The sequence below is a fragment of the Spizellomyces punctatus genome (genome assembly GCF_000182565.1).
Source record: "Spizellomyces punctatus DAOM BR117 chromosome Unknown supercont1.22, whole genome shotgun sequence".
Lineage (NCBI taxonomy): Eukaryota > Fungi > Chytridiomycota > Chytridiomycetes > Spizellomycetales > Spizellomycetaceae > Spizellomyces > Spizellomyces punctatus.
In genome coordinates, this window is record NW_015971558.1 from 136,704 (window position 1) to 162,604 (window position 25,901).

At 46.3% G+C, this 25,901-nt stretch overlaps 8 protein-coding genes and 2 non-coding genes across 10 annotated transcripts; 6 read left to right on the plus strand and 4 right to left on the minus strand.

The window, feature by feature from the left end:
- The first annotated feature begins 1,593 nt into the window (after positions 1-1,593).
- On the plus strand, positions 1,594-3,421 carry SPPG_08494 (uncharacterized protein). The gene is made up of 2 exons (XM_016756645.1): positions 1,594-2,078; positions 2,153-3,421. The coding sequence occupies exons 1-2, from the start codon at positions 1,958-1,960 to the stop codon at positions 3,097-3,099; spliced, it is 1,068 nt and encodes a 355-aa protein (XP_016604145.1). The 5' UTR covers positions 1,594-1,957; the 3' UTR covers positions 3,100-3,421.
- On the minus strand, positions 3,314-5,566 carry SPPG_08495 (uncharacterized protein). Its single transcript, XM_016756646.1, has 2 exons — positions 4,811-5,566; positions 3,314-4,733 (listed from the first exon to the last, which is right to left on the minus strand). Exons 1-2 carry the CDS (start codon positions 5,041-5,043, stop codon positions 3,491-3,493), a joined length of 1,476 nt encoding a protein of 491 aa, XP_016604146.1. The 5' UTR covers positions 5,044-5,566; the 3' UTR covers positions 3,314-3,490.
- A 355-nt stretch (positions 5,567-5,921) lies between these two features.
- On the minus strand, positions 5,922-8,614 carry SPPG_08496 (uncharacterized protein). Its single transcript, XM_016756647.1, has 6 exons — positions 8,444-8,614; positions 8,187-8,313; positions 7,283-7,437; positions 7,114-7,218; positions 6,324-7,001; positions 5,922-6,254 (listed from the first exon to the last, which is right to left on the minus strand). The coding sequence occupies exons 1-6, from the start codon at positions 8,531-8,533 to the stop codon at positions 6,051-6,053; spliced, it is 1,359 nt and encodes a 452-aa protein (XP_016604147.1). The 5' UTR covers positions 8,534-8,614; the 3' UTR covers positions 5,922-6,050.
- Positions 8,615-10,520: 1,906 nt separating this feature from the next.
- On the plus strand, positions 10,521-12,853 carry SPPG_08497 (uncharacterized protein). The gene has a single exon (XM_016756648.1). The coding sequence runs from the start codon at positions 11,159-11,161 to the stop codon at positions 12,551-12,553; it is 1,395 nt and encodes a 464-aa protein (XP_016604148.1). The 5' UTR covers positions 10,521-11,158; the 3' UTR covers positions 12,554-12,853.
- A 234-nt stretch (positions 12,854-13,087) lies between these two features.
- On the plus strand, positions 13,088-13,160 carry SPPG_10205. The gene has a single exon. It is a non-coding gene; the product is annotated as a tRNA-Phe (tRNA).
- Positions 13,161-13,351: 191 nt separating this feature from the next.
- On the plus strand, positions 13,352-13,424 carry SPPG_10206. The gene has a single exon. It is a non-coding gene; the product is annotated as a tRNA-Phe (tRNA).
- A 1,129-nt stretch (positions 13,425-14,553) lies between these two features.
- SPPG_08498 (uncharacterized protein) lies at positions 14,554-16,120 on the plus strand (the record flags this gene model as incomplete). The annotated part of the gene is made up of 2 exons (XM_016756649.1): positions 14,554-15,605; positions 15,676-16,120. The coding sequence occupies 2 exons, from the start codon at positions 14,554-14,556 to the stop codon at positions 15,902-15,904; spliced, it is 1,281 nt and encodes a 426-aa protein (XP_016604149.1). The 3' UTR covers positions 15,905-16,120.
- Positions 16,121-16,309: 189 nt separating this feature from the next.
- Positions 16,310-17,878, minus strand: SPPG_08499 (uncharacterized protein). The gene is made up of 3 exons (XM_016756650.1): positions 17,660-17,878; positions 17,304-17,589; positions 16,310-17,227 (listed from the first exon to the last, which is right to left on the minus strand). The coding sequence occupies exons 2-3, from the start codon at positions 17,562-17,564 to the stop codon at positions 16,490-16,492; spliced, it is 999 nt and encodes a 332-aa protein (XP_016604150.1). The 5' UTR covers positions 17,565-17,589; positions 17,660-17,878; the 3' UTR covers positions 16,310-16,489.
- A 1,686-nt stretch (positions 17,879-19,564) lies between these two features.
- Positions 19,565-21,671, plus strand: SPPG_08500 (HAD hydrolase, family IIID). The gene is made up of 13 exons (XM_016756651.1): positions 19,565-19,845; positions 19,908-20,101; positions 20,155-20,210; positions 20,281-20,376; positions 20,432-20,465; positions 20,539-20,565; positions 20,643-20,657; positions 20,727-20,842; positions 20,901-20,964; positions 21,029-21,157; positions 21,218-21,270; positions 21,338-21,463; positions 21,538-21,671. Exons 1-13 carry the CDS (start codon positions 19,637-19,639, stop codon positions 21,640-21,642), a joined length of 1,224 nt encoding a protein of 407 aa, XP_016604151.1. The 5' UTR covers positions 19,565-19,636; the 3' UTR covers positions 21,643-21,671.
- Positions 21,672-22,961: 1,290 nt separating this feature from the next.
- Positions 22,962-25,277, minus strand: SPPG_08501 (uncharacterized protein). The gene has a single exon (XM_016756652.1). It carries the CDS (start codon positions 24,886-24,888, stop codon positions 23,368-23,370), a length of 1,521 nt encoding a protein of 506 aa, XP_016604152.1. The 5' UTR covers positions 24,889-25,277; the 3' UTR covers positions 22,962-23,367.
- Positions 25,278-25,901: the final 624 nt, after the last annotated feature.

The window sequence follows — 25,901 nt, forward strand, 5'->3', positions numbered from 1 at the left end:
GAGTTGTGGGTTTGGGAGTTTGGTCAAGTGATGCTGTGTTGCGTTTCAAGTGAATACTTTTGTCGAGACTTTCTTTGGTGGGTATTTGGATGTTTGTGTGCAGTATCAAAATACTTGATTGCGAGGATACAGTGGTGGGTGTGAACGCGAAGCTAAGCCCCCCTAGCTCCCCCAAAGGCTGACTTTTGATGTTGATCTGTAGGAGTCATTGGAGAGGGTTTTTTTTTTTTTTTTGATATGGGAGGTGGGAGAGAGGGGGTTTGAAAGGGTGAATTACTTGGTTTTTTGGAAACTGGTCAATATTTGGCGAGTTGGTGGGTACTTATCAGTTTCTTGTTTTTGTTTTTTGTGTTTGGTGTAGTGAGTTGGAGGAGCGTAGGGGATTTTTTTATGATACTTGTTATAATAGCGTTTGAGTAAATCATACCGTTTTTCTGTTAAAGAACTTGGGGGGTTCACACTGTGCTGTTTATTTGTTTAAGAACGTGGAGATTTATCCGTCTTTTCCAAACTCTATTTGTTTAAACTGGAATGAAGGGATATGGCAAGTTATTTTCGAATGCTGTGTAATTATCATTAGCGGGTGCTCAGTATGAGTTGGTTTGAGTAGGGTGGATTTTTCGTAAAATGGTTTTATTGGAAATGCTGCGTCCGTGAGCGGTTTTTTTTGGGGGGGGATTTTTGGTTTTGGCTTTTGGATTTTATGGATTTATGGGGTTTTGGCAATGGTGGGAATCAACCCGAACGATCCATTAATTGTTATTTTTTTAGGGATTATATAGAGGATGTTGGATGTCTGTTTTTTTTTTGGGAGGGGTTGGAATGGTGGGTCATACTTGGCAGACCCATATCGTATATGCGTAATGTCTAGGTGCCTATGAATGTGGTGCTGATAACGTATACCATTAGAACTTGTACTTTTAAAAACGGTTTGTTTGTTTCCTTGCACTGTTTTTTTTGGAGACGGTATTGGTTCTTTTGGATGTTTTCTACATACATGTGATAAACGGGACCATCTACGTCTGTGTCTAGGGTTATGTTTTTTGTGTGGGGGTTTTGGGGTGTCTTGTTTTATGTCATATGATAAGTCGTCAAGATGTCGGTTCCTTTTTTTGGATTTGAAATGTGTAAGTTGGATCTATTTTCTTGTTGATACTACCCATTTTTCTATCTTGTATATCTTTTTGTTTCCTCTGGTACTCAACGTTGTTTGTTTTTGTTACTTGGCAGTTTCATACCGAGGGCAGTCGGTATGATGTTGTTCTGATGATGAGAGTTTAAAGTGTGTTTTGTGCTGGTGGTAGCTTTCGATCGAGGTGATATTTTAGATGGACTTTGGGATGTTATTGGGGAACGTTGCTTTAAAAAAAGCAGAAAGCCAATCTCACGTGATTTACTGGCTTGAAACAAGACCACTGTTAGATATCCAAAATTTCTCTATGGTTTTTAGAACACTGTATTAATCAAAGGTGGAAAGTAAGCCGCAAAAATACCAAAAGCCATAAAATGTCGATATGAACAGTTCTTGATTTATGGAACTCTTTTGCTTTCAACAGCTGTTTTTCTTTTACTTTTTTTACTTTTATGGGACACAAAAGTGTAGCGTACTTTTAAAACATCTGAATTTCATGGTTGGACATTTTGACCAAAAAAAAAGTGCCGTCCGTGATCATTGCTGTCCGTCCGTTGTGTTTTTGTGTGTGTGAACCTTTATCGTACAAGACGGCGAGAGAAAAGCCAAAAGTCAATATGGAGTCCGTTTTTCGACTAGCACGGTTCTTTCTGACCTTGATCCAAAAAAGAGGGGGTGTGTGAAAAAAAACCCAAGGAAAAAACGTGCAGAGTACTTGCAAGGGGAAAAAGGACACCACCTTGCCAAAACATAAAGAAGCAAGTGTGTTAGTGCCCTTTTCATGAAGGCTAGTCGTACCCTCCCGGCAAGACCCATTCCGTCAAGATGATCCTCATATGGATGGTCCTGCTTGGTGCAGCTAGTGTGAGCGCACTCCCCGTACTCAACACGACTGTAAAGACCCAGAGCGTCTGTGAGGGAGTGCCTGATTTTGTCTTACGGAATGGTATGCGTTTTTTTACTTGATACCCTATAAGTTTGTGTTGTATATGTGTATGAACGCTTTATTCGATATATTAGCTCCTATCGTCTACCTTGAGGCCTCTGAAAAGCATTTCCCGGGGGACCCAGCCGAATTCCTCGGCCACATTAACCCTCTCGACCCCACCAACAACCTCATACCGGGTCCAACACCGATCACCTTGGCCAACCTCCCCCAATACCCCTCAAAAACATTCCTAACCGCTCAAGATAATGTGGAAACCGATCCAACCTGGCTCACAAACCCAACCGCAAAACCAACCAACCTAGTCTCAACCGCCCCATCCACCCTCATCACCGTCTCAAAACCCAATGGCATCACCGACGCATTCTGGTTCCTATTCTACCCATTCAATCATGGTCCCAAAGTCCTTGGCCGGCATTACGGTGACCACGTGGGAGATTGGGAACACGTTCTGGTCCGGTTTGAAGGTGATCAACCACGTTTTGTTTACTTTTCGGCTCATGATGGGGGAAAGGGGCTAGATTATGCTGCTACCGATAAACACTCTTCGGGTCGACCCATTTCCTATACCGCGCGCGGATCGCATGCCAATTATCCTAATAATGGAGATAAAGGAAAACACCCCTATATCCTCCCCTTTGGATTACTCGCCGACATTACATCCGATGCAAAAACAGCGTTCCAATGGGACCCTGCTCGATTTTATCGGGCGTATTGCATGTCTGATGGCCACTTTACGGCTGTACCTGGTACGACTCTCCCCGATACCGACTGGTTGGCATGGCCTGGCACGTGGGGTGACCAACAATACCCTCGTAGTGATAAACGACAGTACGAACTCTTTGGACAGTGGCATTATGTGAGTGGACCTTCTGGACCTGCCTTCAAGAATTTGGGGAGGACGCAGATTTGTGAGAATGAGAGCAAGTGTAGTGTTGCGGTGCGGAATACGTACATGACGATGGATCAAGCTATGAATTCTATGAAGAATGCTAGCTTTGTGGTTGGTGGGTATGAATAGAAGAGATGTGGTAGATGAGTGGTAGGTAGATTGGAGGGATAAGATTTCGTTTTGTTTTTTTTTTTTTTTTGTGGTGGTCTTTCTTCAAGTTGGACTTTTCCATGGGTGAAAGTATCAATTTCAAGTTTTGTTAGAGTAGATACGTGATGGACCGAGATATACAAAGGAGGATAAAAGTTATACGTTCCATAGTTTTTACAGCGGAAATTAGTTACCATAGGGTATTAGTATATTTGAAATTAGGTGAAATAAAACTAATACAAGTTATATAAAAAAAAAAAAAAAGTTGGACAACAAATGAAAACTTGTAAAATGTAAAAGACTAAATTGGTTTGTTCAAAAAGTGTTTTCGTAGAGCCCACGGACCCCCTTCTCGGACCATGTTTTTCCTTTATTGTATGCAAACTTGACTCGTGCCTTCGCTTTCTCCATTCACAATCTTATCATAAGCACCCAACAAATCCCCAACAGCCAACCGAACCCCAAACATGCCAACAGCCAGCTTTCTCGACATGCGTCTCGCTTCCACACCTTGCTCAAAACATGTCACGACTTTGTCAACAAAATCCGTAACTTCATCCTCATCAAACATCCACTGATTAATACACTTGTACACTGTCGCAAAGGCACCACTCCGAACCACCACGGCAGGTGTTCCGCACGCCAGAGCCTCCGCAACCGTGAATCCAAACGTTTCTGACGCTGATGCAGAGACAAAGATATCCGCATGGGCATAGTACTGAGCAATCTCACGTTCGGAGAGGACCATCCCTGTGAAAATGACGCGATGTATGGCGGTGCTGGCTGCCATAGCCGGTGCGAGCGAGAGAGCACTGTACGGATCCCTCCGAGTACTCGCAGGAGGGGGATTCGAGTATACATGTGATTCACCGACTGTGCTCTGTGCGAGTTGTTCTAATTGCCATCGAGAGGGTCCATCGCCTACGATGACGAGGGACGCGGTTTGGAGAGTCGGATGCGCCAAGGCACGAATGAGAAACTGAACATTCTTTTCGGGAGCCAACCGGCCAACGTAAACCAATATCGGTCCATTCGATCCCGATGGTGATGGAGATGGTATCGCTGCTGCTTCAACCACTTCCTCATCCTCTGCCGAATACGGAGGCAAAAACTCTTCAACATCCTTGACTCTCGATCCAGTACTCTTTCGAAACCCGTTCTCTTTCCCAACTTCCCTCACCAATGCACCGCTCAGCAATCCATCCATAGTCCCTTCCTCCTTTGGCACAAACACCTTGGTATCCAATCCACTCTTCATAAAATGAATCCGCTTGGCAAAACGATACACAACTGAATCCGCCGTGCGAGATGGAACACCCACCAAATCCGCCAAATAAACTAACGGAACAAAATAAATCCATGTATAAATCTTTTCAATGACATCCCCGACAAGTTTATGGAGCCATGTCTTGTTGTAAAAGTATGCTTTTTTGTAGAATTCCATGTAAACGTGGTAAGAGACGTAAATCTTGACACCTCGGAGCTTGAAGAGGGGGGTGAGTGGGACCAACGGGAGGCAAAGTGGTGAGACGAGATGGACAATGTCGTAAGGGACTGGACGGAACGGATTACAAAGTTGCCAGAGAAGTAAGAGGGGAGGGAAAAAAAACATTCTGTAAAGTGCAACATTTGTAGTGAGAAAAACCCCCCGTTTTCTGCCCAACTCGATGCCCATCAATAAAACACTCACCTCTGCGCCGGATAAAAAAAGTTGGGAACACTCGGCACAACAAGATCACACGCTGTCCCCGCCACCGACGCAACCGTCACCTCATGCCCTTCCTCTCGATATCCCTTGACAAGGTTCTTGAATCGATTCGCAATACCAGAGACATATGGAGGTAGGTACTCTGTTGCAACTAGAATCCGTAAAGGGCGGCCCCGAGGATGTATCCCCAGTTGAACAGTATCCCGAATCGCCATGGTAGTCGTGACAGACGGTACACTTTATCGTTCCTTGTTCAAATACAAGCCCCGTCACGAACGGGTTATCCAATATCGAAAACTTGTGTGTGTGTGTGTGTGTGTGTGTGTGCGTGTGTGCGTGCGTGTGTGTGTGTGTGTGTGTGGTAGGTAGACAAGGGAAGGCAGCGACACTAGCGTTGGACGGCCAAACAGAAAACAAGAGTAGGGAGAAAAACCCCCCAACTCTACTCTTTATATAAAAAAGAAGCGAGAGAGAGAGAGCGGGACTTACCAAAATCCCAATCCCAATACGGCAAATCCAAACGGAAAATAACACAAAGGAAAAACTGAATTACTACTTTAGAAAAAAAAAAAATCAACCAGCTGCGGAATGCCCGACCACATGCCAACAATGAACCCAAAATAATAATAATGATATTATTATAAAGAACACCTTTTGTTCATCCAAAAACCCAACCACGCACTCCCCCAACATAGAATAAAAAAAACCCCCTTTGTAACAAGGAATGTTTCCTAGCCGCTCGACCCCCTCCTCCTCCATCCAACACACACACACACGTTAAAAAAGAATAATTTTGCATAACCAAAACGGGGCTTTTGAACTAAGCAAGAAACTAACATTATCCCCCCCATATTCAAGGGCACGTGTTGCATCTCAAACACACGTTGTCGTGCCATTGGGAATCATATCTCCCCTTGTTAGACCAAAAAAGAACGTGTGTTGGAGCAAGATAAAAAACGTGCAGTGGTAAAAGGGGGAGAATGATGTATACGAGCAGCAACTGGAAAACAAAACGGGTATTACACAAGTCACCTCAAGGCAACCCGACCCCCACGAGGACATTTGTATGGATGAGATCCAATAGCGAACGCGGTATGGATGACACTACTTGTACTTGTAGATGGTAAATGTTGGCTAGAAAGCTTTCGGTAAATGCCAGCGTGTGCATTTGCTAATAATACATATATTGCACATGTTATCATCTACAATATCCACACATACTCTATTCGGCATCCTCTCCTTCCAAAGGAGTTGAAACAGCTTCCTCACGACCACCCTTCCCTCGTACCTTCCTCCGGTTCGCCAGCTCCTGCTCTCTCTTCTCAATATTTGATGCCAAAAGTGAGGATCGGAATGACAGTGCTCGCGTTCGCTCAATGACTTGCTGGTAGATTGAATTGTACTGTGTGCCCATGATAACCGTGTTCTGTGAAACAGGGTCCACACATATCAGAGTGCAAATCAACAAGCCGTTGCTCTCATATCACCCACTCACCGTCTTGGAGTCAATCTTGGCGTCCATCCGCGCATTTCGGATCAGGTTCACAATCCATTTTTCACCCGCTTCAGGGCTCAAATCGAGTTTCTGGCTCACATCCTTGATGTCAATGCATTGGTGGATACGGCAGTACGTCTCAAATATGAATAACCGTCCATTCTCCTTGAAGTCCTCTTGAAGTGAAACCAAAAAGAAATCGTTGGCAATCACTTCATCACACTCCTTGAGCTTCTGCTGTGCACCGTCAAAGTCAAAGTTGACGTAAAGACACTCAATAAACTCGGTAATCGGATCCCGGTAGGCATGGGACTCTTGCTGCACTACTTTAATCAGGTCTTTGAGGACGTTGCGGCGCTTCTTGTTCACGACGACGGCAGTGGTGAGGTAACGGAGGATCCATGGGCATGCGGTCTGGATGGTATTGAGGTATTGCGGTTGGAAGAATAGGTCGGCAATGCCGTCCCGGCCTTTGGGGTGGTTGAAAAAGACAAAGAGAGACCAGTGAATCAGCCAGGATCGCTGTTGGAGTGCTTGGAGGTGGGAGGTGAAGTTGCGCTGTTCAATCATTTCTTTCAGTCGGTTTAGGTCGTCGTACGCGGTTTCCCAGTTTTGGGTGAGAATCTCAGCGGCGAGCTTTCCCCAGAGCGAGCTGACGTTGAGGTCGTAGTCTGTGGACTATAGCAAGAAACAGGGTTAGCACATGCCAGAGCATCATTGTGGAAGGCTTAAAAAGTCGACTTTTACGATGCCCATAACACATCCCAAATTAAAAAAACGCATGACTCACCAAAATACGAAAATGATACAGCATCTCTGCAGCGCTGGAGTAGTTACCAATGTCGTAATTGTAGAGCGCGAATTCGTAAAGTGCGTTGAGCATTTCAGGTTTGAACTGTAAGAGGGACAATGTCAGAATAGAGCTTCAAATTCAAATATTAGAGTATCATTTGCCTTACGTTGTAGTTGTCACTTAGAAACTGGATGTTGGCGAGTTTGTCCTGCTTAAGCTGCTGGATGACGATAGGGTCCTGGATCATATCCATGATTTCGGAGCTCTGCTCCGTCAATTCCTCAAACTTTTGCAAGACACCCGCACGCCGCTCTTCGTATCCTAGTAGAGGTAACGTTCGTGGTTAGTCGAGTGGTACTCCAACAATCCTACGGCTACAGTCTACAGTATCTCCGCAAGTCATTCTCGCCAGCAGACTACACATATCCAGACTGCCTGATGGCTGAGATGTCGCCCACCCCACCAACATCAAGCCCGTGCAGATGTGCGGCAGATCTTTGAACGAGAAAAGGAAAAAAATATAGTCAGCGATCAGTTGAGGCATAGAGTCAAAATCCTCATGCGAGAAAGGTCACATCAGAAGATGTTATCTAGCGAATAATGAGGATATAATCATAGATATCATACAGCCAAAGGAAACCATGTATCTCATCATTTGTGACCTTCCTTCATGAGTCTCGAATTTTAACAACGTACCTGATGGTTGAAAATATCGTCCACCCCACCAACATCAGCAAAGAGACAAGCCTATACAAATGTGCGGCTGATCTTTGATAAGAAAGCAAAAAAGTACCGTTAGCAATCAGTCGATGCATAGAGTCAAAAGCTTATGCTAGGAAGGTCACATCAGAAGATGTTATCTAGCGAATAATGAGGATATAATCATAGATATCATACAGCCAAAGGAAACCATGTATCTCATCATTTGTGACCTTCCCATCACGAGGCTCGGGTTTAACAACGTACCTGATGGTTGATTGTCGTCATTCCACTTCCATATCTGAATGCTTCCCATCCACGCTTTCACGAATCCAAATACTCTTGCCCTCCATCAGAAGTATCATGCTTACCCGGCTCATTATCTCCCTCATCTTCCAACCCATTAATCTCTTTATAAATCTGATTGGTATAGTCAATCATCTTCGTTTTCGAGAGAAGGTCATACTTGGCCTGCATCAAGTCTTTGTGGGAGTAGATCTATTGAAACAGAGTGAGTACTACTTGTCGTCAAGTCCCAGTAGGTCTGGTGAACCTCCATGTCAATTGCTGCGACTTGCTTTTACAGCAGCAAGCGTCAAGATCCATACTGAATGAAAAGCAACCATACCTCTTTTCCCAACAAAAACTCGAGTAATGGAGCCACCATATGGCGGTCCAGGTAGTGACCAATCTTTGTCGTAAGGTCGTGTTGAGCCATGTTGTCCTGCTGACCTCTTGATGGTCCGAGAAAAGCAGTTCCTAACAACCAGTTGAGCGGAAATGCTAGCCTGCCAGCCTTTGTGTTGAAGCTTCACCATATTTTCTTGAGCAGCTAACGCTAGTTGTCATGGCAATGCTTATCACGTGATACAACCGTCACACTTTCACTAGTAGTGATGATGCAGCTTATTGTTATTACTTACATCCTATCCCGTAAAAAAGTCTTTGAGTGCACTATATCTTCCATAAATATAACAGTATTTCAGTCTTCACGCATTTTATGTATATAGATGCATTATTGCATCACTGTGCCTCACTTGCTTTTCTAAGTACATCTCAACCACTAAGGTAAGTATAACTATATATAATTCAAGCTTTGTTCTTTGCTTTTGTTGATTTCATTGTTGAGCGCTATATGGAAACTGCCAACTCTGACACACATCACGGCATGTGCGCCGTCATGTGTTTTCCATGTCACTCCGAGTTAAAATATTGTATTATAAGATTTGAAAGCAACCAGAAACCTACTAGGCTGCCAATTTAAAGATACGAATAGTGGGGATATAATAGTAATGGATGGCTCCTTTCGTGATAAGCAGTATGTATCTGCACTTTGGCGTGAATTTCTTCATACAGTGTCTCCACTTCTCGTTCCGCTGCGCTGTTGGTTTGCCTAAGTGTAATTTTCTTCACTCTGCCCCATGCGTTCATCTTTGCTGCGAACTGCTCGTTAACAAGCGTCACATGGGAGTCACGCTTTCCAGTGGTCTTGATGTCGTGGCCTCAAAGTTACCAACTTCAGACGCTTGTGGTAAAAAGTGTCGTATGGTATCCAAAAGTCACAATCTACTCCTATCCGGAGAGAATACACAAAACTTGCACAGACTGAAACCGGTACGTGATGTGTAAGAAGCAATCTAGATGGCCACGGTCACGAATGTCAACCTAAAATGGAACTTACGCTATGTTGACATCTCTTGTCGAAACTGCGGGCTGTTCCCGAGCAGTTCACCACTGAAACCAGCACGTGATGTGTAGGCAGCAACCATAAACAGTTCACGGTCACCAACGAAAATGGAATACGCATTGTTGACATCTCTAATCGAAACTGCCGGTGGTTCCCGAGCAGTTCAGCGCGTTTGGAGATGTAGCGTGTCTTTGTGACCGGGCACCTCTGCAGGCACAACATCTGCAGTGCATTTAGGACGTTGACGAGTTTGAGCACCGACCCGGATCCGACACCTTTCGCGAAACGAATCGCTTACTCCTACGACACGAGAAGCTTTGACCTTGGCATCAGGTGAAACTACTGACACTGAGGAGTAATGGAATCGACAATAGTTGGAACTTGTAGCAACTCCGCCATCTAGTAGGCGCTGCAAACCGGAATCTCCACAATCGAGTACGAGCCACTACGAGGAGAACTCGTTGCCACCGCATGTAAATGCAGACATGCGGTTTGCCACTAAATGCCACCAAATGTCATCAAATGTCGCAATATTCACACATTATCGAAAAATTCCACAGAACAAAAGTTTAAAGTGAAATTGCAAGTGGTGGCGACGACTAGAGAAAAAGCATATATTCAAATTCCTCCTACCAAAGTAAGCCAGAAGCCGGAAGCCACTGGACCACGTTTACCGTTGGGAAATTGCTCCTCTCCGGATTCTACTGGGATACCACGAAATGTGGACATATTGCAATGTTCTGTGAGCTTATCAAATCAATGATTCCATGCTGTAGAAAAAAAGTCCGTGGTGCCAGTCCTCCCCCGGTTCGCAGTGGGCCACTCCCCCCCGTTTGAAACTCTTTAAAAAGTGCACAGAAAGGCAAGCGCATATATATTCACGTGACAAGCAGAAATTAAATGAGTGTGGCTGCCGGCCTAAATTTGATTTGAGTTGTGACTTTTAAGTAGCACAAGGTTGGACAAGGAAAAGTTAGTAGTCGGTGATCTAAACAAGGTGTGGAATAGGTAAACAAAACAAAAAATACAACGAAAAGTTAGAAGGTTGATTTGCCAACACTGTCTCAACGCTTGTATCGTTTTTTTTACGGTCATGAGAAATCGAAACCAAACCACGAGCTACTACATGGAAGGATGAAACTTTGGTGAAATGCCAACCTTTGCTATATGGATGATGGCTGCTTTTGTTGCCAAGTGCTTTGCCTTCCCATCAAAAGAACGGCGCCTTTACGACGTAGCAAAAACAGAAAGGAACCAAAATTGAAGATGGAGATTTTGGCTATTAGTCGTATGAAAAAGTCTAAAACCTTTCATTATCTTGCGTAAAACGGCGATGGATCGGGCCAGGAGATGGATCCTCCACCTCCTGCTTGTTTAGCTCCGTGAGTAGCTTCGCTGTTTCGAGGAAGCAGGCACGTTTTCGTGAAGGACGTCGGTGGAGTTGAAGCGAAGGGGGAATTGTGGTCTATAAAAGACCGGTCACCGGGAGTATCCCTCCTCTCGTTATCCCAGCAAAGAACATAACATCCGAGAGCTGCAGCCTTGCAAAGCATAAATCTCTCTCCTCCCTCCTAGTCTCTTCTGAGCTTAACCAAATACCTGTAAATCCTCTTCAAACACACCTCTTTTCATATCCCAGACTCCGAACCCACAAAAATGCCTTCCCAGCAATCCGTCATTGCTGGCCTCGTTATCCTCGCCGCTATCGGCTCGGTAAATGCTGATATGCGAATTGCCTCCACGCAGAAGAAAGGTTTCTTGGACACCCAAATCCAAAAGAACCCCAATCTCGCTAATGGCCGTGACGGTTCCCTCAAGCTCACCCGTCGTCAGAACGTTGCTGTATTCCCCTACCAAGTCCCATCGAACTTCGGTTACGCTAAGCTTGCTGCGCAGGAGAAAAATAACAACGACCAGTTCCTACGGTCCAACATTGACAACGAAGCTAACAAGCGTAACACAGCCAAAGAACAGCCCCAGGATATGACACCTTGTCGTCAGGACGCTACTCCCTTCCAAGCTCCCACTATGGCCCTCGCCGCCGGTCAAACCGTTGAAATTCCCCTCCAGTTCAACAACCCTCACGATGGCGAGTGCGAGGTCAACATCTGGACCAACATGAACCAGAAGGTTCCCGACGTCGCTCCCATTACCCGCTTTGCCTGCGGTGGTGGATACGCCCAAAACCGTCCCAACTTCACTGTTCCTGCCGACTTCCCCAACGTCTGTGGGGCTGGCGCTGGCTGTCTCATGCAATTGTACTGGCACTCTGTGGAACCCCGTACCTACGCCGTCTGCACACCTGTCGAAATTGGAGCTCCAGCTGGTCCCGCTGGTCAGAAGGCTCGTCTCCGTACTCGCCAGGAATCGAGTGTCAAGTTCAAGCCTGCTCTCTTGTATTCTGACTCTTTCGATACGGCCCACATCGACTCTACCCACTCTGGTTACCGTGGGCAACAACCCGACCTTGTCGGTCCCCAATTGAAGGCGCGTATCGCCCTCCAATCCTTCACTGGTAACGGTGGTTTGCTCAAGGACGCTGAGCCAAAGGCAGTCATTGCACAGCGTAACAACCTACGTGGCCAGGTCGAGGCCGCTGTGAAGAAGCTCGAGGCAAAAGCCATCAAGGAAAACAAAGCCGCTCAGGCCGCCCTCGACGCCGGAGCTGGTAAAGGAAAGAACGGTGTCTTCGAAGGTGCCAAGTACAACGTCGTCCTCAACGACAACGCCAAGCGCCAGTTCACAAACACCTACGTTACCAACGTGGACTACGTCGGTCTTCTCGCTCAATTCGAACCCAAGTTCCAGAAGGCTGGTCTCGCACCTCAAGGCGTTGCTATCAAGGACTCGCTTGCAACACCAGAAGTCTTCGGTACCAAGGCCAACAACCTTAAGAACAAAGGAAACGCAGCCAATCTTCCAGCAAACTTTGCCGCGGCTCTTGGTCCTATTGGCAAGCGCACCCTTGCCCGCCGTGCTTTGGGCGAGGATGATGAGTTCGTCGAGCCCAACCCAGATGACGCTTTGTTCACCGAGTCTGAGGGCATTTAAGCAGTTTCTTTTCAACGTTGCGATGTAGATTGAGATATTCGGATGAGGGCTAGATGAGCCATTTTGTACAGTATAGGTCTGACGGATGGAAAGAGAATGGAAGTACATGGGCGCACAGTACAAATGTATCGAGTAGTATGAAGTATCGAGCGGACATAGGAGTTTCATGTTTTTCGGTTTCTGCAAGCTAGCTTATGGGGGATGGTTGTTATTCATGCAAGCCATCATATTCCCGAAAAAAATTGTACATAAAACTATCACTGAAAAACATAAAAAAAAGAATAAAATAATTAAAAAGCACCACGTTTGTCCCTTTCTTAGTTTTTTCGACTCTAACTTACTGCTTCGAAAAGCAAGGTATGAGAACTAACTTTGCAGCGTAGGAACTGAAGTGTCCCTTTCTATTTTGTCGACTGGTCAAAAAGCAAGGTATGAGAACTAGCTTTGTTGCATAGGAACTAGGCAATCTTCTGCGAGTGCGTGAGCTGTTGAATATCAAGACATTGGTCAAGACACTCTCTCTTGTTTTCCATGGCTTCCTTAGCTCAGTTGGGAGAGCGTTAGACTGAAGATCTAAAGGTCTCGTGTTCAATCCACGAAGGGAGCAGTCAAACAATCTGGACCGCATTTTTTTTTTTCAGTTATCTATCCTGAACAGGATGGTGTCCTTTTTTTGATGTTCGTCAAATTACATCCACTGCTGTGTTATCCCCAATGCGAGCCCCTGCTGCAGATCTCGTAGTTACTGAGAGCGTATTGCAAATGCACAATACTGACAAAGATTTGTAAATTTTAACAGCTTCCTTAGCTCAGTTGGGAGAGCGTTAGACTGAAGATCTAAAGGTCTCGTGTTCAATCCACGAAGGGAGCATTTAACACATCGAATATCAATTTTTTTGCATGATGTCACTATCCTTCGATAAGCCCGAGCTCCCTGTTGAGTCAACGAAAATAGCAGAAAATCGACCTGATTTTTGGTCTGCTCTTCTTCCCTTAGGTATTGTGACGGTTTAAAACAGATGTGTCAACTGACAAAATCTCTTTCCGCTTTTTTGAATTTTTGTTAGTCGACGACTTGCCCTACTTTTAAAACCCTGTCCCCCGCGTATCAAGCCCGCTTGGTGACAACCTGCCATTCCGACATACAAGTACTCGTCTGCCCGCAGCAAGCCTTTGTAGGGTGTACGTTCAGATGAGGCTAGCCCTCATACGTATTCAAATGGCCCAGTCATTCAATATCACAGGGCTTTCGAGAGGTGTGAACACGCCCTGATCTTACGAGTAGACAATACAAAGCTGGTTTGTTCAATCACTTTGGTATGAAAGTTCAATGGTACTCAGCGTTTGCTGGTAGGGAAAACCGAGCTACCCTGCTGACATAACGAGTATTCCAACTTTTGGGCTTGTTGCCCGTCCTAAGGCTGAGTAGCTTGGGGCAGTGTTTTTGATGGGTTGTTTGAATTGTTGATTCGTTAGTAGAATCATGATTTTGGGAAATCTGCACTCTTTCATGAGGACAGGATTGATGCAGGTCCTGCCGAAAACCCTCGAGCCGCGAATAGGGCCCCGTCACCGCCCGTCACCTCCTAAAATGAGACGATTTTCGGTATTTGCGCTGTGAACCGGATTTTTCTTCAGGCATTATTAAAAGAAGAAACCTGGGATGTAGAATTGCGGTGGTTGATTGGGAAATTTCATTCGTGGGAAGGGGGGGTGATGAAGTGGTGATGGCTGGTGACGGATACTGGATTATCTTCCTTTCCGTGGGAGAAATGGTTATTTTCTGTTGCTTATAGGTGGGGAGGATGAAGGTTACTACTAGCCTTTAAGTAACTCTTGACCCCCGCTTTTTCTCTTTTGAAAATTTCTTTTTCCGGTCTATCATTGTCCGTTCTTTTGTTTTCGACCGGGCGCGTATGATGCGGAAAGCAGCTCCGATGCCTCCACTTTCTCTGCCATTTTGCACATGCAATGAGTGCTTGGCTTGCTCCACAAGTTCCATGAGTCCGGGAACGTCCTCTTGCCATACGGCATTGATGAACATCCTTTCCTCCCAGTCGTGTTATTCTACCACCGTGATGAATGATGTCAACGGAAATATAGTCGGCAACAACGTTGGTGGACAGATGCAGATTTCGTCTGCAGGTTGTGAAAGCGTGGACGTTGTTCGCGTCTGGGATTGTAACCAGCTGGCGGCTTGTGATGAGGAAGTTCGTGATTGCCAATATACGCAGCAGTCAATTGATCCCAATGGGGTTGACCAAGTTTTCGAGATTTTGGGCAGTCAGCAACAATCGGATATGTTTGCATCGGTGGAAGGAAAGTATACGATCAATCTCGACTATGTTCCCGAATTAAGTAAGGCGGAAAACATCGGGGAGAGGAATTTGGCACAAGGCTTATCCATCTGGTCGGGGGATCTTTCGCGTGAGCTATTGGCTATTGAGTTTGAGTCCAGCGCGGGTTCTTCCTTGCCATCGGATAACTCTGCTCTTCCTATGTCAGGCGCAGCATTTGCCTGCGCTAATTCAGAGCCAGCACCCCAAGTTGCTAGCCCTCTGGGAGATGAGGCATGCCCATTCGACTTTGCATCAGCTTTTGGTTCGATCGATATGTCCCAGGTCGCCTCATTGCAATTCAGTTCCCCGTATGATTCGAATTATACTTTCTCCCCCGGTATATTCCAAGTCTCAACAAGCGGGTCGGGAAAACAAACTGATAACCCGTTAACTCCATCGTCGGTGGTTTCACAAAGCTTGCGTCTGGATACGTCCCATCTCGAAAAAGCGGATCCGGTCTTTGATTTATTTTCCCCACTATACACATCGGGTTCGCCCTCGACCAGTTCACTACCGTCGCCACCATTGAGTCCGATGACATACTGCAGGGAGGCTTTGTCGAAAGCTATGAATGATTCGAGTGACGTTGGTTTGGCACCGATGGATAGTGAAGCTCCCGCCGTAATGGAGCGCACTACCCCGATCCGGCGCAAATCCGCCCCTCCCAAGACTCTTGTGTGCAACTGGCCAGGCTGCACCAAAACTTTTACGAGGTATATAGCCAACGTTCGTGGTTGTTAACTCACCGGTGATAGCTAAAAACCATTTACACTCACCTAACAGAAAATTCAACCTTAAAGTACACCAGAAAGTTCATACCGGGCAGGACTTTTTTACTTGCCAGCACCCACCTTGTTCCCGCCAATTTGCTCGTCGCCACGATCTGATCCGTCATAGCCGCTTGCATACTAATGAGCGACCATTTGTGTGCACTTGGTGCGGAGCTGGGTGGTGCAGGAGCGACGCACTGAAAAGGCATTTGAGGAGGTGCGTTGAGAGCATGCACGTGTAAGAGTGGTACGAGTTATGGTTGCATAATTGTAGGGGGTGAAATGAGGGGCGAAGCGTTGATTTACTTACTGATATATAGGGATTACATACTGATGTATATTGCACATATTAATGGATTCTAAACATTTTGTAATAGGTAGCTAGGTTTAAACAGAATAACAGTAATCTTACCTACCTAGGATACTCCTAAAAATAAAATGTCGAACACTGTCTGGCAGCCGTAACATGACAAAAGTCCACTAAGACTCCCCTTCAGACCAGCTCAAAATACCGGCTGATATGTTCCAATGGAACGTTAGCTGGTTAGGTTTATTCTGTAGGGTTCGGCGAGCATATCATTCCGGCCATTGGCCACATGCTGACCATGGCAGCTGCTCAAGGCTACAGTGCCTACAGATGGACGCAATTGAGAAAATGACTGGTTCCATTAGTGAGGCATTATTCATGCACAGAAACTATGTTACACTATGTACGTATCATCCCAAGGTCCGAAATTCACAAGTAGCAGAACAATAGACTAGAAAAACAAAAGGAGACTCATAGAGCAAAAACTATACAGACTATACAAAAGCACCGTCGCGCCTTATTATTTCCTTGATCCTCGCTTTCCCCACGCAGAGTTCGGATATCTCCTGTCCAACGATTCCAATTTACTATACAGGGAGGCCACATCACCCTTATCTCTGTCATTTATCTTGACTGAGACTCCCGAGTCGCGTTGCTCCGAATCCATGGATAGAACTGATAGTTGTCTTGACCAGGAAGGAGGGGGCCGAAGAGAAGATGTTCGTACGGAAATACAAGGTGCAATAAGGGAAGAAGAGGTCGAGGAGCGCATTGAATAGCGCGTGGTGGAGCTCGATGATCCAGCAGGTGATGCCGGCGGGCTCGGATATTTCGAAGCGTCCAGTACCGCTCCATTGTATAACCAACCTCCCCCAACAAAACGTCGGAACGCGCCCTTGAATATTGCTTCCAATACCCAAGCAACACACTCGTCCAATATTCCGCACCAAATCTTCTCGTTGCTCATCCCAATCGCTATATTCATCCGAACATGACCAGGAATCCACATTCCTAGATGCGTGTCATCCCATGAATGTGCAACATATGTTGCCCACAGTTTGTGAATGTGTGGAACAAATTTGGAAGGAAAGGAGAGCGATGGTGCAGGCGGTGCATCTGGGGAAAGGAATCGACTAATGGCAAATGTTGGATGTGAGAGGGAAAGCCGGTAGGATGGTGGAAGGCGTTCCGTCAGATGACGGATAACACGAGTATATGCACTGTGGAATCGAAGTGCGTGATAGGTTGGTGTGTCAAACTTTTGAAAAATGAAAGTTAGCGAACCAACCCGCTACGCATTTCATCGCAATCCAATCATCACAATGCTTTTCTACCTTGCAAAAGTCTGAGAATCTCGCAAATATCTCCTCTTGTTCGAATAAAATCTTGACAAATGCCCGCCGTGTCCATACAACATTAAATTCTTTTGGTCGCTCCCGCATCCACAATCCACCGTCGGAACAGCTATTAACTGTTTCAGTGTCGTCATCGTCATTTTGCTCATTTTCTCCTGTCATCCGAAGATTCAGTTGCTCGAGCAATGGATATTCAACCTCAGAATCAGTCTCTGGAGTGGTCGCACGATACGGAGACATTGCGAAGAATTTTTGGCTACGATTACTGTGTCATTATGAGCATAGCTCATAGAGAGACGAAATCAATGGGAGGAACAACAGGTTCAAGAACTTACGAAGTATGACGTATATCTTAACGGTGCGGGCAGAAGGTTCGAAATAGCGCCTATCCCCAACTGAAAGACTGGTATATGAGGTCCGTTAGGAAAGTCTCGTTGCGAGATGAGGTGTCCAAGAGTATCTCTAGAGGCACTTTTCCTCCCAAAGCTCCAGCCTTAAAGGACACCTTTTTGAAGTGACCAAAGGAGTAATACCCAGCATGTTGTGGGTCCGAGTGCAGCCGACAAACAACGTCGATGACTGCGCCATGCACGCGTTAATGTGTGCGATGCGCATGCAAGGGAGGAAATAGATAACATGCGTGTGATCACAAAAGGATTTTATACAAACGAACTTTTTTGTGCGCGGCAATTTAATTCTGAAATTGACGACCCCTGGCGCTGGCGTTCGATAGCATCCAGCAAAAGATTGAAAGGGCATGTAATGGTCGGGAGTTTGAATGCCGAGAGCGTCAGTCAGACAGCGATGACGGACACATTCGGCGAGCCGCGTTTCTCATGTGGAATGCATGGGTGGACCCATGTGGTAAATACATGATGGACCCTTCCATGCAGAGGTTTCCAATGTTTCGGTATTTAAGTATTCCCCCACTGCCGCGCGACAGATGATCCTGCAGGGTTGTTGGCTCGCCTGGCAAGTAATCCTGGGAAGCAAATCCTGGATCGCCAAGTTTTCCTTGATTTGGCGCCTGGATGATTGGGATTCTCTTCTGTATCGTATCTAAACCGTGGTCAACAAGCCATTAGCTACCTGATACCAATCTTGCCCATCAAATACCAGTTAGAAACATTGTAGAAATGATAAATTTAAAAAAAGACTGTCATTGTATTGATGCATCATGTCCTCTCTTGGGCATGCCGGGCTGTTGCATTTCAGTTGCGCTTCAACCCAACACAACCTGGAGTGCCCAAATTTTGAAAATAGAAAATCCCCGTGGGTCTGACATGACCGGAAACCGATGGCATATCCGATACTTGCTTGAAAATACTTTGTAAAGGCTTTTGTGTTCACATAGCGTATAGAAAAGTGCTTCCACAAATACAAATAAAACCACTCGCTATAGCTCATTGTCGTCTCTCTCCCTCCATGCGTCTATCAAACTTTCCTCCCTCTGTACGATCGCACTCGTGTTTTCTGCATGTCCCTCGCCATAGCTCAATGTCACTCTCCACTATATCTCCATGACGGACGTTTTAGCAAGTCATGCCCGGCCACCCTAACCCGAGGCCCAATGCGAACCCGAACGCACTTGACTCCAAAAATTGACTGACTTTTGTTATTTTTCAGGGTCTTCAGTGAGTGTGTTGCACGCCCCGGTTCACACTATTGCCTACTAAATATCAAAGGCGAGCCAGTTATAGTTCATTCCAGCACGATATCGTCTTTCAACATCTTCAGACCAAACAATCCTCTGCATCCGACGCAACACCTTGAGATCAAACACCATGGTCAAGCTTTTTGCAAATATCGTCTTTGAGTCGCCGCTACAATCGTGAATGCCGCCGACTGCGCCTGTGTCAGCAGTGTTACTGTGAACGTCTTTCATATCTCACCAAAAACTGCTGTAAAGTGGAATGGGGCGTGTACAGCTGTTGCATAGCCGAAGACTTCAGATGTTACTAAAGTGCCCTCTTTTCCTCAATGTAGTTATCAGTGAATCTTTCGCAATATTACCGATTTATGTACAGGGTGACTGTTCTAGATGTAGTGAAAACAAAAAACTTTGACTGTATAGAAAAGTGCTTCCATAGATATAATGTTAACTGTAACCTGCATCTTTTGTATTTGCCTTTTGTTCAATTCACACTCACACACATTTGCCATTTCAGGTCGAATGACATATCACGTGCTCGTCGCGCTCCATCGTCATCCACCAAACGGATCGCCAACAGCTTCAACCCAGGAACAGCCTCATTTTCAATTGACAGTGCAAAGAAAAGAGCATTTCTTTCCATATAGTTATATTTGGAATCATGGTTCAGGACATTACAGAAATGAGATCGACTACTCCAGGCGAGCAGGAACCAAGTACTGGGGTTCTCAAGCGATCTGCTAGCACAAGCATGTCCGCTGAAGAAACGTTGGTGCGAGTTCAAGAGGAGGCCATCGTAGTAGACAACACAGAGGACGGACAAGAAAAACAGTCTCAAGTTCACATATCCCTGACAGCAGCATGGAATGGGTAAGTCATTGAGGTAATGTGGTACACCATTTGAATACTCCTTGGTTCACGGGCTCGAACAGGCAAAAGTACCCGATATTACTACCTGCCACCTCAACAATTGGTGATCTCAAGCGGCAATTAGCTGAAGTTACCCAAGTGCAGCCATTGCGCCAAAAACTCATTGGATTCGTCAAGGGGAAGCTACCGAATGATGATGTGGTATTGGACTCGTTGGGGCTGAAGGCAGACCATGCTTTCATGATGATCGGGACAGGTATACAGCAAATCATTTTTTGTTCTAGATTTATTTTATTCATATATTGCTAGTGGAGCAGAAGATTCTGCAGGAGCCTGCGATCGCGGAATTACCAGAGGTCGTAAATGTATGTAACCCGTAACATTATGTGACAATGTCAGGATTCATGATCCTAATATGATGATGCGTTTCTTTAGGACCTTGATTTTGATTTTCTTGATTACATGCCGAGTGATGATCGGTATCGGAATGATGAGCGCAATCGAAGGAAGCTGCGAGAATACATAGATAAGGTTCGTGATCCATGAGGGTTTTATTGGTCGCTTCATGCACCTTACATATCCGCAGACAAAAATCACTGTGTTTAACGATTTAAGGGCAGGTAAGCGGTTTTAACGAGTTAATGTTTAGTTGAAAACCTAGGGCATAAGTATTCACGACAGGACTGATTATAGGAAAGAAGATGTTGGTGCTGGACCTAGGTACAGTGAAGTCTACTGTTCTATTCAGCACTGCTGTGTTCTCAGTTCATTGTGCTTACCAATATCTCGCCACCTAGACTACACATTGTTTGGTGAGCATTACAGTATCGTGAGCAGCCATTGTGCTGAAAACATCTTATGGGCATTCTGACTCCCTTCAGACTGCAAATCTACTGCGGGACACATATCAGAACTGGCCCGTCCGGGACTACATGAAATGTTGACGGCGGTATATGCATATTATGATATTTGCATATGGAGTCAAACCTCTTGGAAGGTATGTTTCATAGTCATATTCCGTTTCGTTACTCTGCTGATAACTGGTTTTCCTGCAGTGGCTAGAAATGAAAATCACGGAGTTGGGTATCTTGACGCACTCTAGTTATCGGATAGCCTTCGGTAGGATGAGGAATGGTTGTTTTTCGTACTAATTGGATGCTGATCATCGTCAATGATCTGGCAGTTATGGATCGCACTTCCATGTTCAGTATCACTAGTACGACGAGGCGGGTTGACGGCAAGCCCGTAAAGCATGAAGTCAAGGCGTTGGACATTATCTGGACCAAATTCCCGGACCGATACAGTGCAGCGAGTAGGTGGTTGTCGCCGTCCGAACGGAGATAAAGATCCACCTCACGATCGTATATGGCAGATACCATTCACATTGACGATGTCAGCCGAAACTTTGCAATGAATCCTCAAAGCGTATGTTGGGACAGTGTGTTCACCTTGACTAGTTTGTGGAAATGTTTTAACATGTTGGTGGCCATAGGGCTTGAAGATTTCTGCGTTCAAAAACGCGCCCATCAATCGCCACAAAGATCGAACCCTGTTTCCTCTCACAAAGTATCTTCTTCAACTGGCACTCGTGGATGACTTTCGAAGACTCGATCATAAGGTTGGTAGGAATTGTAGGCTGCCTCCTGGCCTCTGTATGCGTGTATGCGTGTATTTACTCTTTTCCTGTTCCAGAATTGGAAATCTTTCAGTGGCCAACTTCCATCCAACATACCAGACATGTCGTTCCCACCCGAATGGGGATCCAATTGGGGCGCATTTGGTGGTAGTGGGTCGTAAACTGAATACAATTTTCATGTTTGACTGGCTTTCAGCCCCATGGTCCTTTGTTTTTGATTGTAATGATTCGCTGTGTCCCTGTCCTCCCCCTATCGAGCTTGTGCCATCCACATCAGCCCACGAGGAGGAGTGACATTCTCAGGCCCTGGAGTTGGTCCATTGTTGTCGTTATCCAGTGCAACAAGACGGCTTTTTGCCACCGGACACGGAGCGTCTAATGGAATCAAAAAATCAGCCCGGTCGATCGTGGTTTAGATCGAGGCCGATACGCAGTTTGCTGATCGATTTACTATACGGTGGAAACAGGTAAGAAGGCCGACGACGGCAAAGGCCAGTACTCAAGAGTGAATCACAAAGGGGTGGAATGATGCTCTGCAGTCGCGTTCGGGTCCGCGGACATATCAGCGCGTACCTTTTAAGCTGCCCCAATAAAAACACGCGATGTCGGGAGGGAGGGAGGGGGATGGCTGAGACTGTCCCGTTAAAAGAATGCGGTGAGGGCAAGACGCCAAACTGTCCCCTTCACATGGCCACGGAAAACCGGAGCTTCCCCAAAAGACACCCCGAAGGGTTCGGACTCAAGATGACGTTTTCTTATTCATTAATGTATTTCGCAACCCGCTTGATGAATTTTTGGGTTTTTTTCCCTTGCCGTTTCCTGTTTGTTGCCTGCTGCACATTCAGGGTGTGTGTGTTTTTTATTTATTAATCACTGGAGGATCAAAAGTAACCGTATAAAATGGTTATATACTGTCAGTGATCCCACCCCCCTCGTATTTTGCCAAAAGCAACGATACTTAAGTAGTCAACATCAGACCCATCCCATTTTCTAAAGACCTTGTTGGGGGCAATGCTTTTCCCAATTTGCTGAGTTTTGCAAGTCATGGACAAGTTTTTCTCAACCTGGGAGACAAAAAAGGACATATGAATCGTGGAGACAAGGTCTACAATGTGCAGTTATCATTCGTGGATGAGAAAGCGTTCAGTCTTGACGTTAACGCCCAGGTTTTATTTTTTTGCATTATAGGATCGGAAGTCACAAAGTTTCCCTCCACCAACAAGCAAAACGCCCGTTATTACAACGCCTTTACTTTTTAAACGGCTGGCGAACCTTCCCCCCCCCCCCCAACTTGCTCCATCGTTAACAAAAAGTTGAAGGATAAAACCCTCCCCCGAACAAACAAACGAGAGAGAGGAGTTGCAACGCGTGTGTGTGTCAGAGAAACTTGCGATTCCGTCAACGTACAAGTTCTACATGTATGAGAGAACGCGTCTCAACCCAACTTTTGGACTTGCTCCAATGTATGACGCAACAAAAAGCTTTATAAAAAAGACTGGTCGCTTCTATTCTCTCTCTTTTTGCATTTCCCCCCCTTAAAAGTGTGGAGTCAGGCCATCCAACGAACAAAAAACAAAAGAAAAAGCGAAAGCGGTTTATAGAAAGAAACACACGACAACTGCTCATCATGTCCAAAGAGATCCCTCAGGCGCCTTCCCTCTCGCTCACGCCAATCTTACATACTCAAGTAGACAAAAAAGGGTATATCTTTTCACCACGTCTTTCCAAGCCATGCCAGCTGGCGAGGCGAAGAGGACACCCTGAGCAAGCAGGTGGCACATCGGGATTGCAAAAAAAAAAAAAAAACAAAAGGTTTTGTGGAGCCCATCTAGTCTTATCACAAATTAACATTTTCTCTTTTCTGGTAGAGAGTCATGTTGCTCGTATCAGTTCCCTTCTCGCACCCGCTGCAACGGAGGTGAAGTCGATGACGAGTAACGAGTGCTAAGCGCACGTAGACCTCCCCGCTCTATATCTCTCGCCCCAGGAAGTGTCAAGTTTCCAACAGGTGGACCTAACGGATGTCCATAGGACCCAGAATCATGTCTTGGTCCGGGATAATACGAAGGCGCCGCAGATGTTGTCACTGGCGGGGGCGGAGGATGTCTTTGCTCTTGATAAAAATACGTATTGTATGGATGAGGATGTTGCTGATGAGAGTGGCCGGGTCGGCCAAGATCTGGCGTCCGCCCGCTGAAGGCTCTCGGTGGTGAGCCTATCACAGCCGAAGAGCTCATGCGGGGACTCGGTGGGGAACCGGGTGGCCGTTGAAAGGACGTCGGAGGTCGCGAGGCCCCATACGGACGAAACGCACTTGAGTAGCTGTTGTTCCCAAGTTCCGCTGATGGATGATGCGTATACACTGGATCACTCCGGGATCGCCGTGCCTCGGGTGATTTCAGGCGTGGAGGAGGATAAGGTGGTTGTCCTGAAAACGTTGAGGTACGTGAGGAAGAGTGAAGGCTGGGATTGGCCGACTGCTGTGAGCGATATGAATATTCTTGCTGTGGTGAGTATTCCACCGGAGCGGAAGGTGGATATCGCATCGGAGGAATTGGAGACGCAGGACGAGCGACGGGCAACGGAGGATCACGATTTAAACCAGATTGTTGAGGAGTTCTTTGCAGGGCAGCAGATGGTGCACCAGGGTTTCCTCCGATCACAGGTGTATTCATTTCACCTCCGACAGGTAACGAAGGCGGAGGTCGGCCTGATTCGCCCTTCAACAGATCCAATTCCGCTCCCATTTTGTAGACGCTATGCCGTAGCTCTTCGCATTGATGATACCAATAGTCTCTTTCCCTCAGCAAACCATCTCTCTCAAAAGCAGCCCTCTCTAAAGCGTCTTGGAAATCACGGCAGCGTTTTTCAAAAGGTTCTAGATACTTGGCTCGATCTTCCCACGACTGAGCGCGGGTTTCAAGATCTCTAAGGTATTGTTCTTTACGTTGTCTGAAAGCACGCTGGGCGGCACGATTCTGTTGCGCACGTTTCTCGGAAACTTTTCGTTTCGGGTACTGCGCGGCCTCATCGGCTGAGACAGAATCGCCGCCCGTAGGCGGGGCCTCATTACTTGAAGGTCTAGCGGATGCTGTAGTATTAGAGTTAGAGTTGGATGGATAAGGTTGCCACCTGGATGGGTAAAATGAGGCGGATGCAGAACCGCCCGAGGTAATATCTGATTGCGGAGCATGATGCGCCTGATGCGACAAGGAAGACAGCGACGACGCTGATGAAACGGATGTGGGAGAAACAACGTCGTGAGGATTACGTGGCACTCGAGTCTCGATGCTGAGTTCCGGTGACTGGGGACGAGGATGTGATGTGGAAATACCGTTTGTGGTTGGGATTGTTGACGAGTCTACAAAAAGAGGATTGGTTGGAACTAGACAAATAAACTTGTCCATAATATCTATGTAGGCCGCTTTGCATCAGCACATGCTGGCACTATGAACAAGGATGACCCATGTTGCATGTAGAAAAAAAAAAGTGCCAGTCGCCACTATTGGCATAACACGCTCTCTTTGGCAGCAGCTCACCTTTTGGTAAACTAGCTTCACGTACGATGCGCGTAAGATCTGATCCAGCTACCGGCGCAGCAGAAAGTTCCAAAGGGTTGGCATGTCCGCGGAGAGCAGCGTCGGGTTTCGGGGAACGGTTTGCAGTTTGATCCGACGGTCTGCTGTAGTCGTCCATGGATGTCACGGGCGCTCGAGGTGGGCTACCATGGTCTGGAGTGTACGATCTGGTGTGATCGTGCTGCACACCATCCGGTTGTTGTCGGTCATCCTCTTCCGATAGGGGTGGATTCGACATGGCTTGCTCTGGTTATTTTATTGTTTACTGCCCGCCAATAAGAACTGTCCAATCAGGTATCTTCATGGATAGTTCCACGATAGCGGCAGTGCACCAACGAGCGGAAAATAGATCTCGGAGATGAGACACTAAAAAAGTAGACGCTTATTAAAATAAAAAAAACGCAGAGATGCGTTCAGTGCAGCCGCTAACGATTTATCTTCCCCCCGATGTTATACAAAAGTAACCCTGGAAGCCGTGTGGCCAGCAGCAGGCGAAAGCCCCTTTGCAAAAGGAATGCTTTGTGGGGGGTGGTAGGATAGAAAGCCTCTCCATGAAAGCTCCGCCTCCCAAAGTCACTCACCGGTGACACGCAAAAATACGTACGTTTTTTTTTTATTTTATTTTTTTTCAAACAATGCCGAAAGACGGATCTGGCGCAGAAAAATGGGCCTTATCGACGCGTGACGAATGTTGCGGTCTCAAAATCAAGTCATCCGTGAGGCCGTATGGGGCAAGAGGAGGGGGTGGGTGGATTGGCACAGATGGGGTTGGAAAATAGCGGAGCCACGGATGTTGAGCAGTGGGATTTTTCGTGGATACTTATATGCCCGGGGGGTTCGGG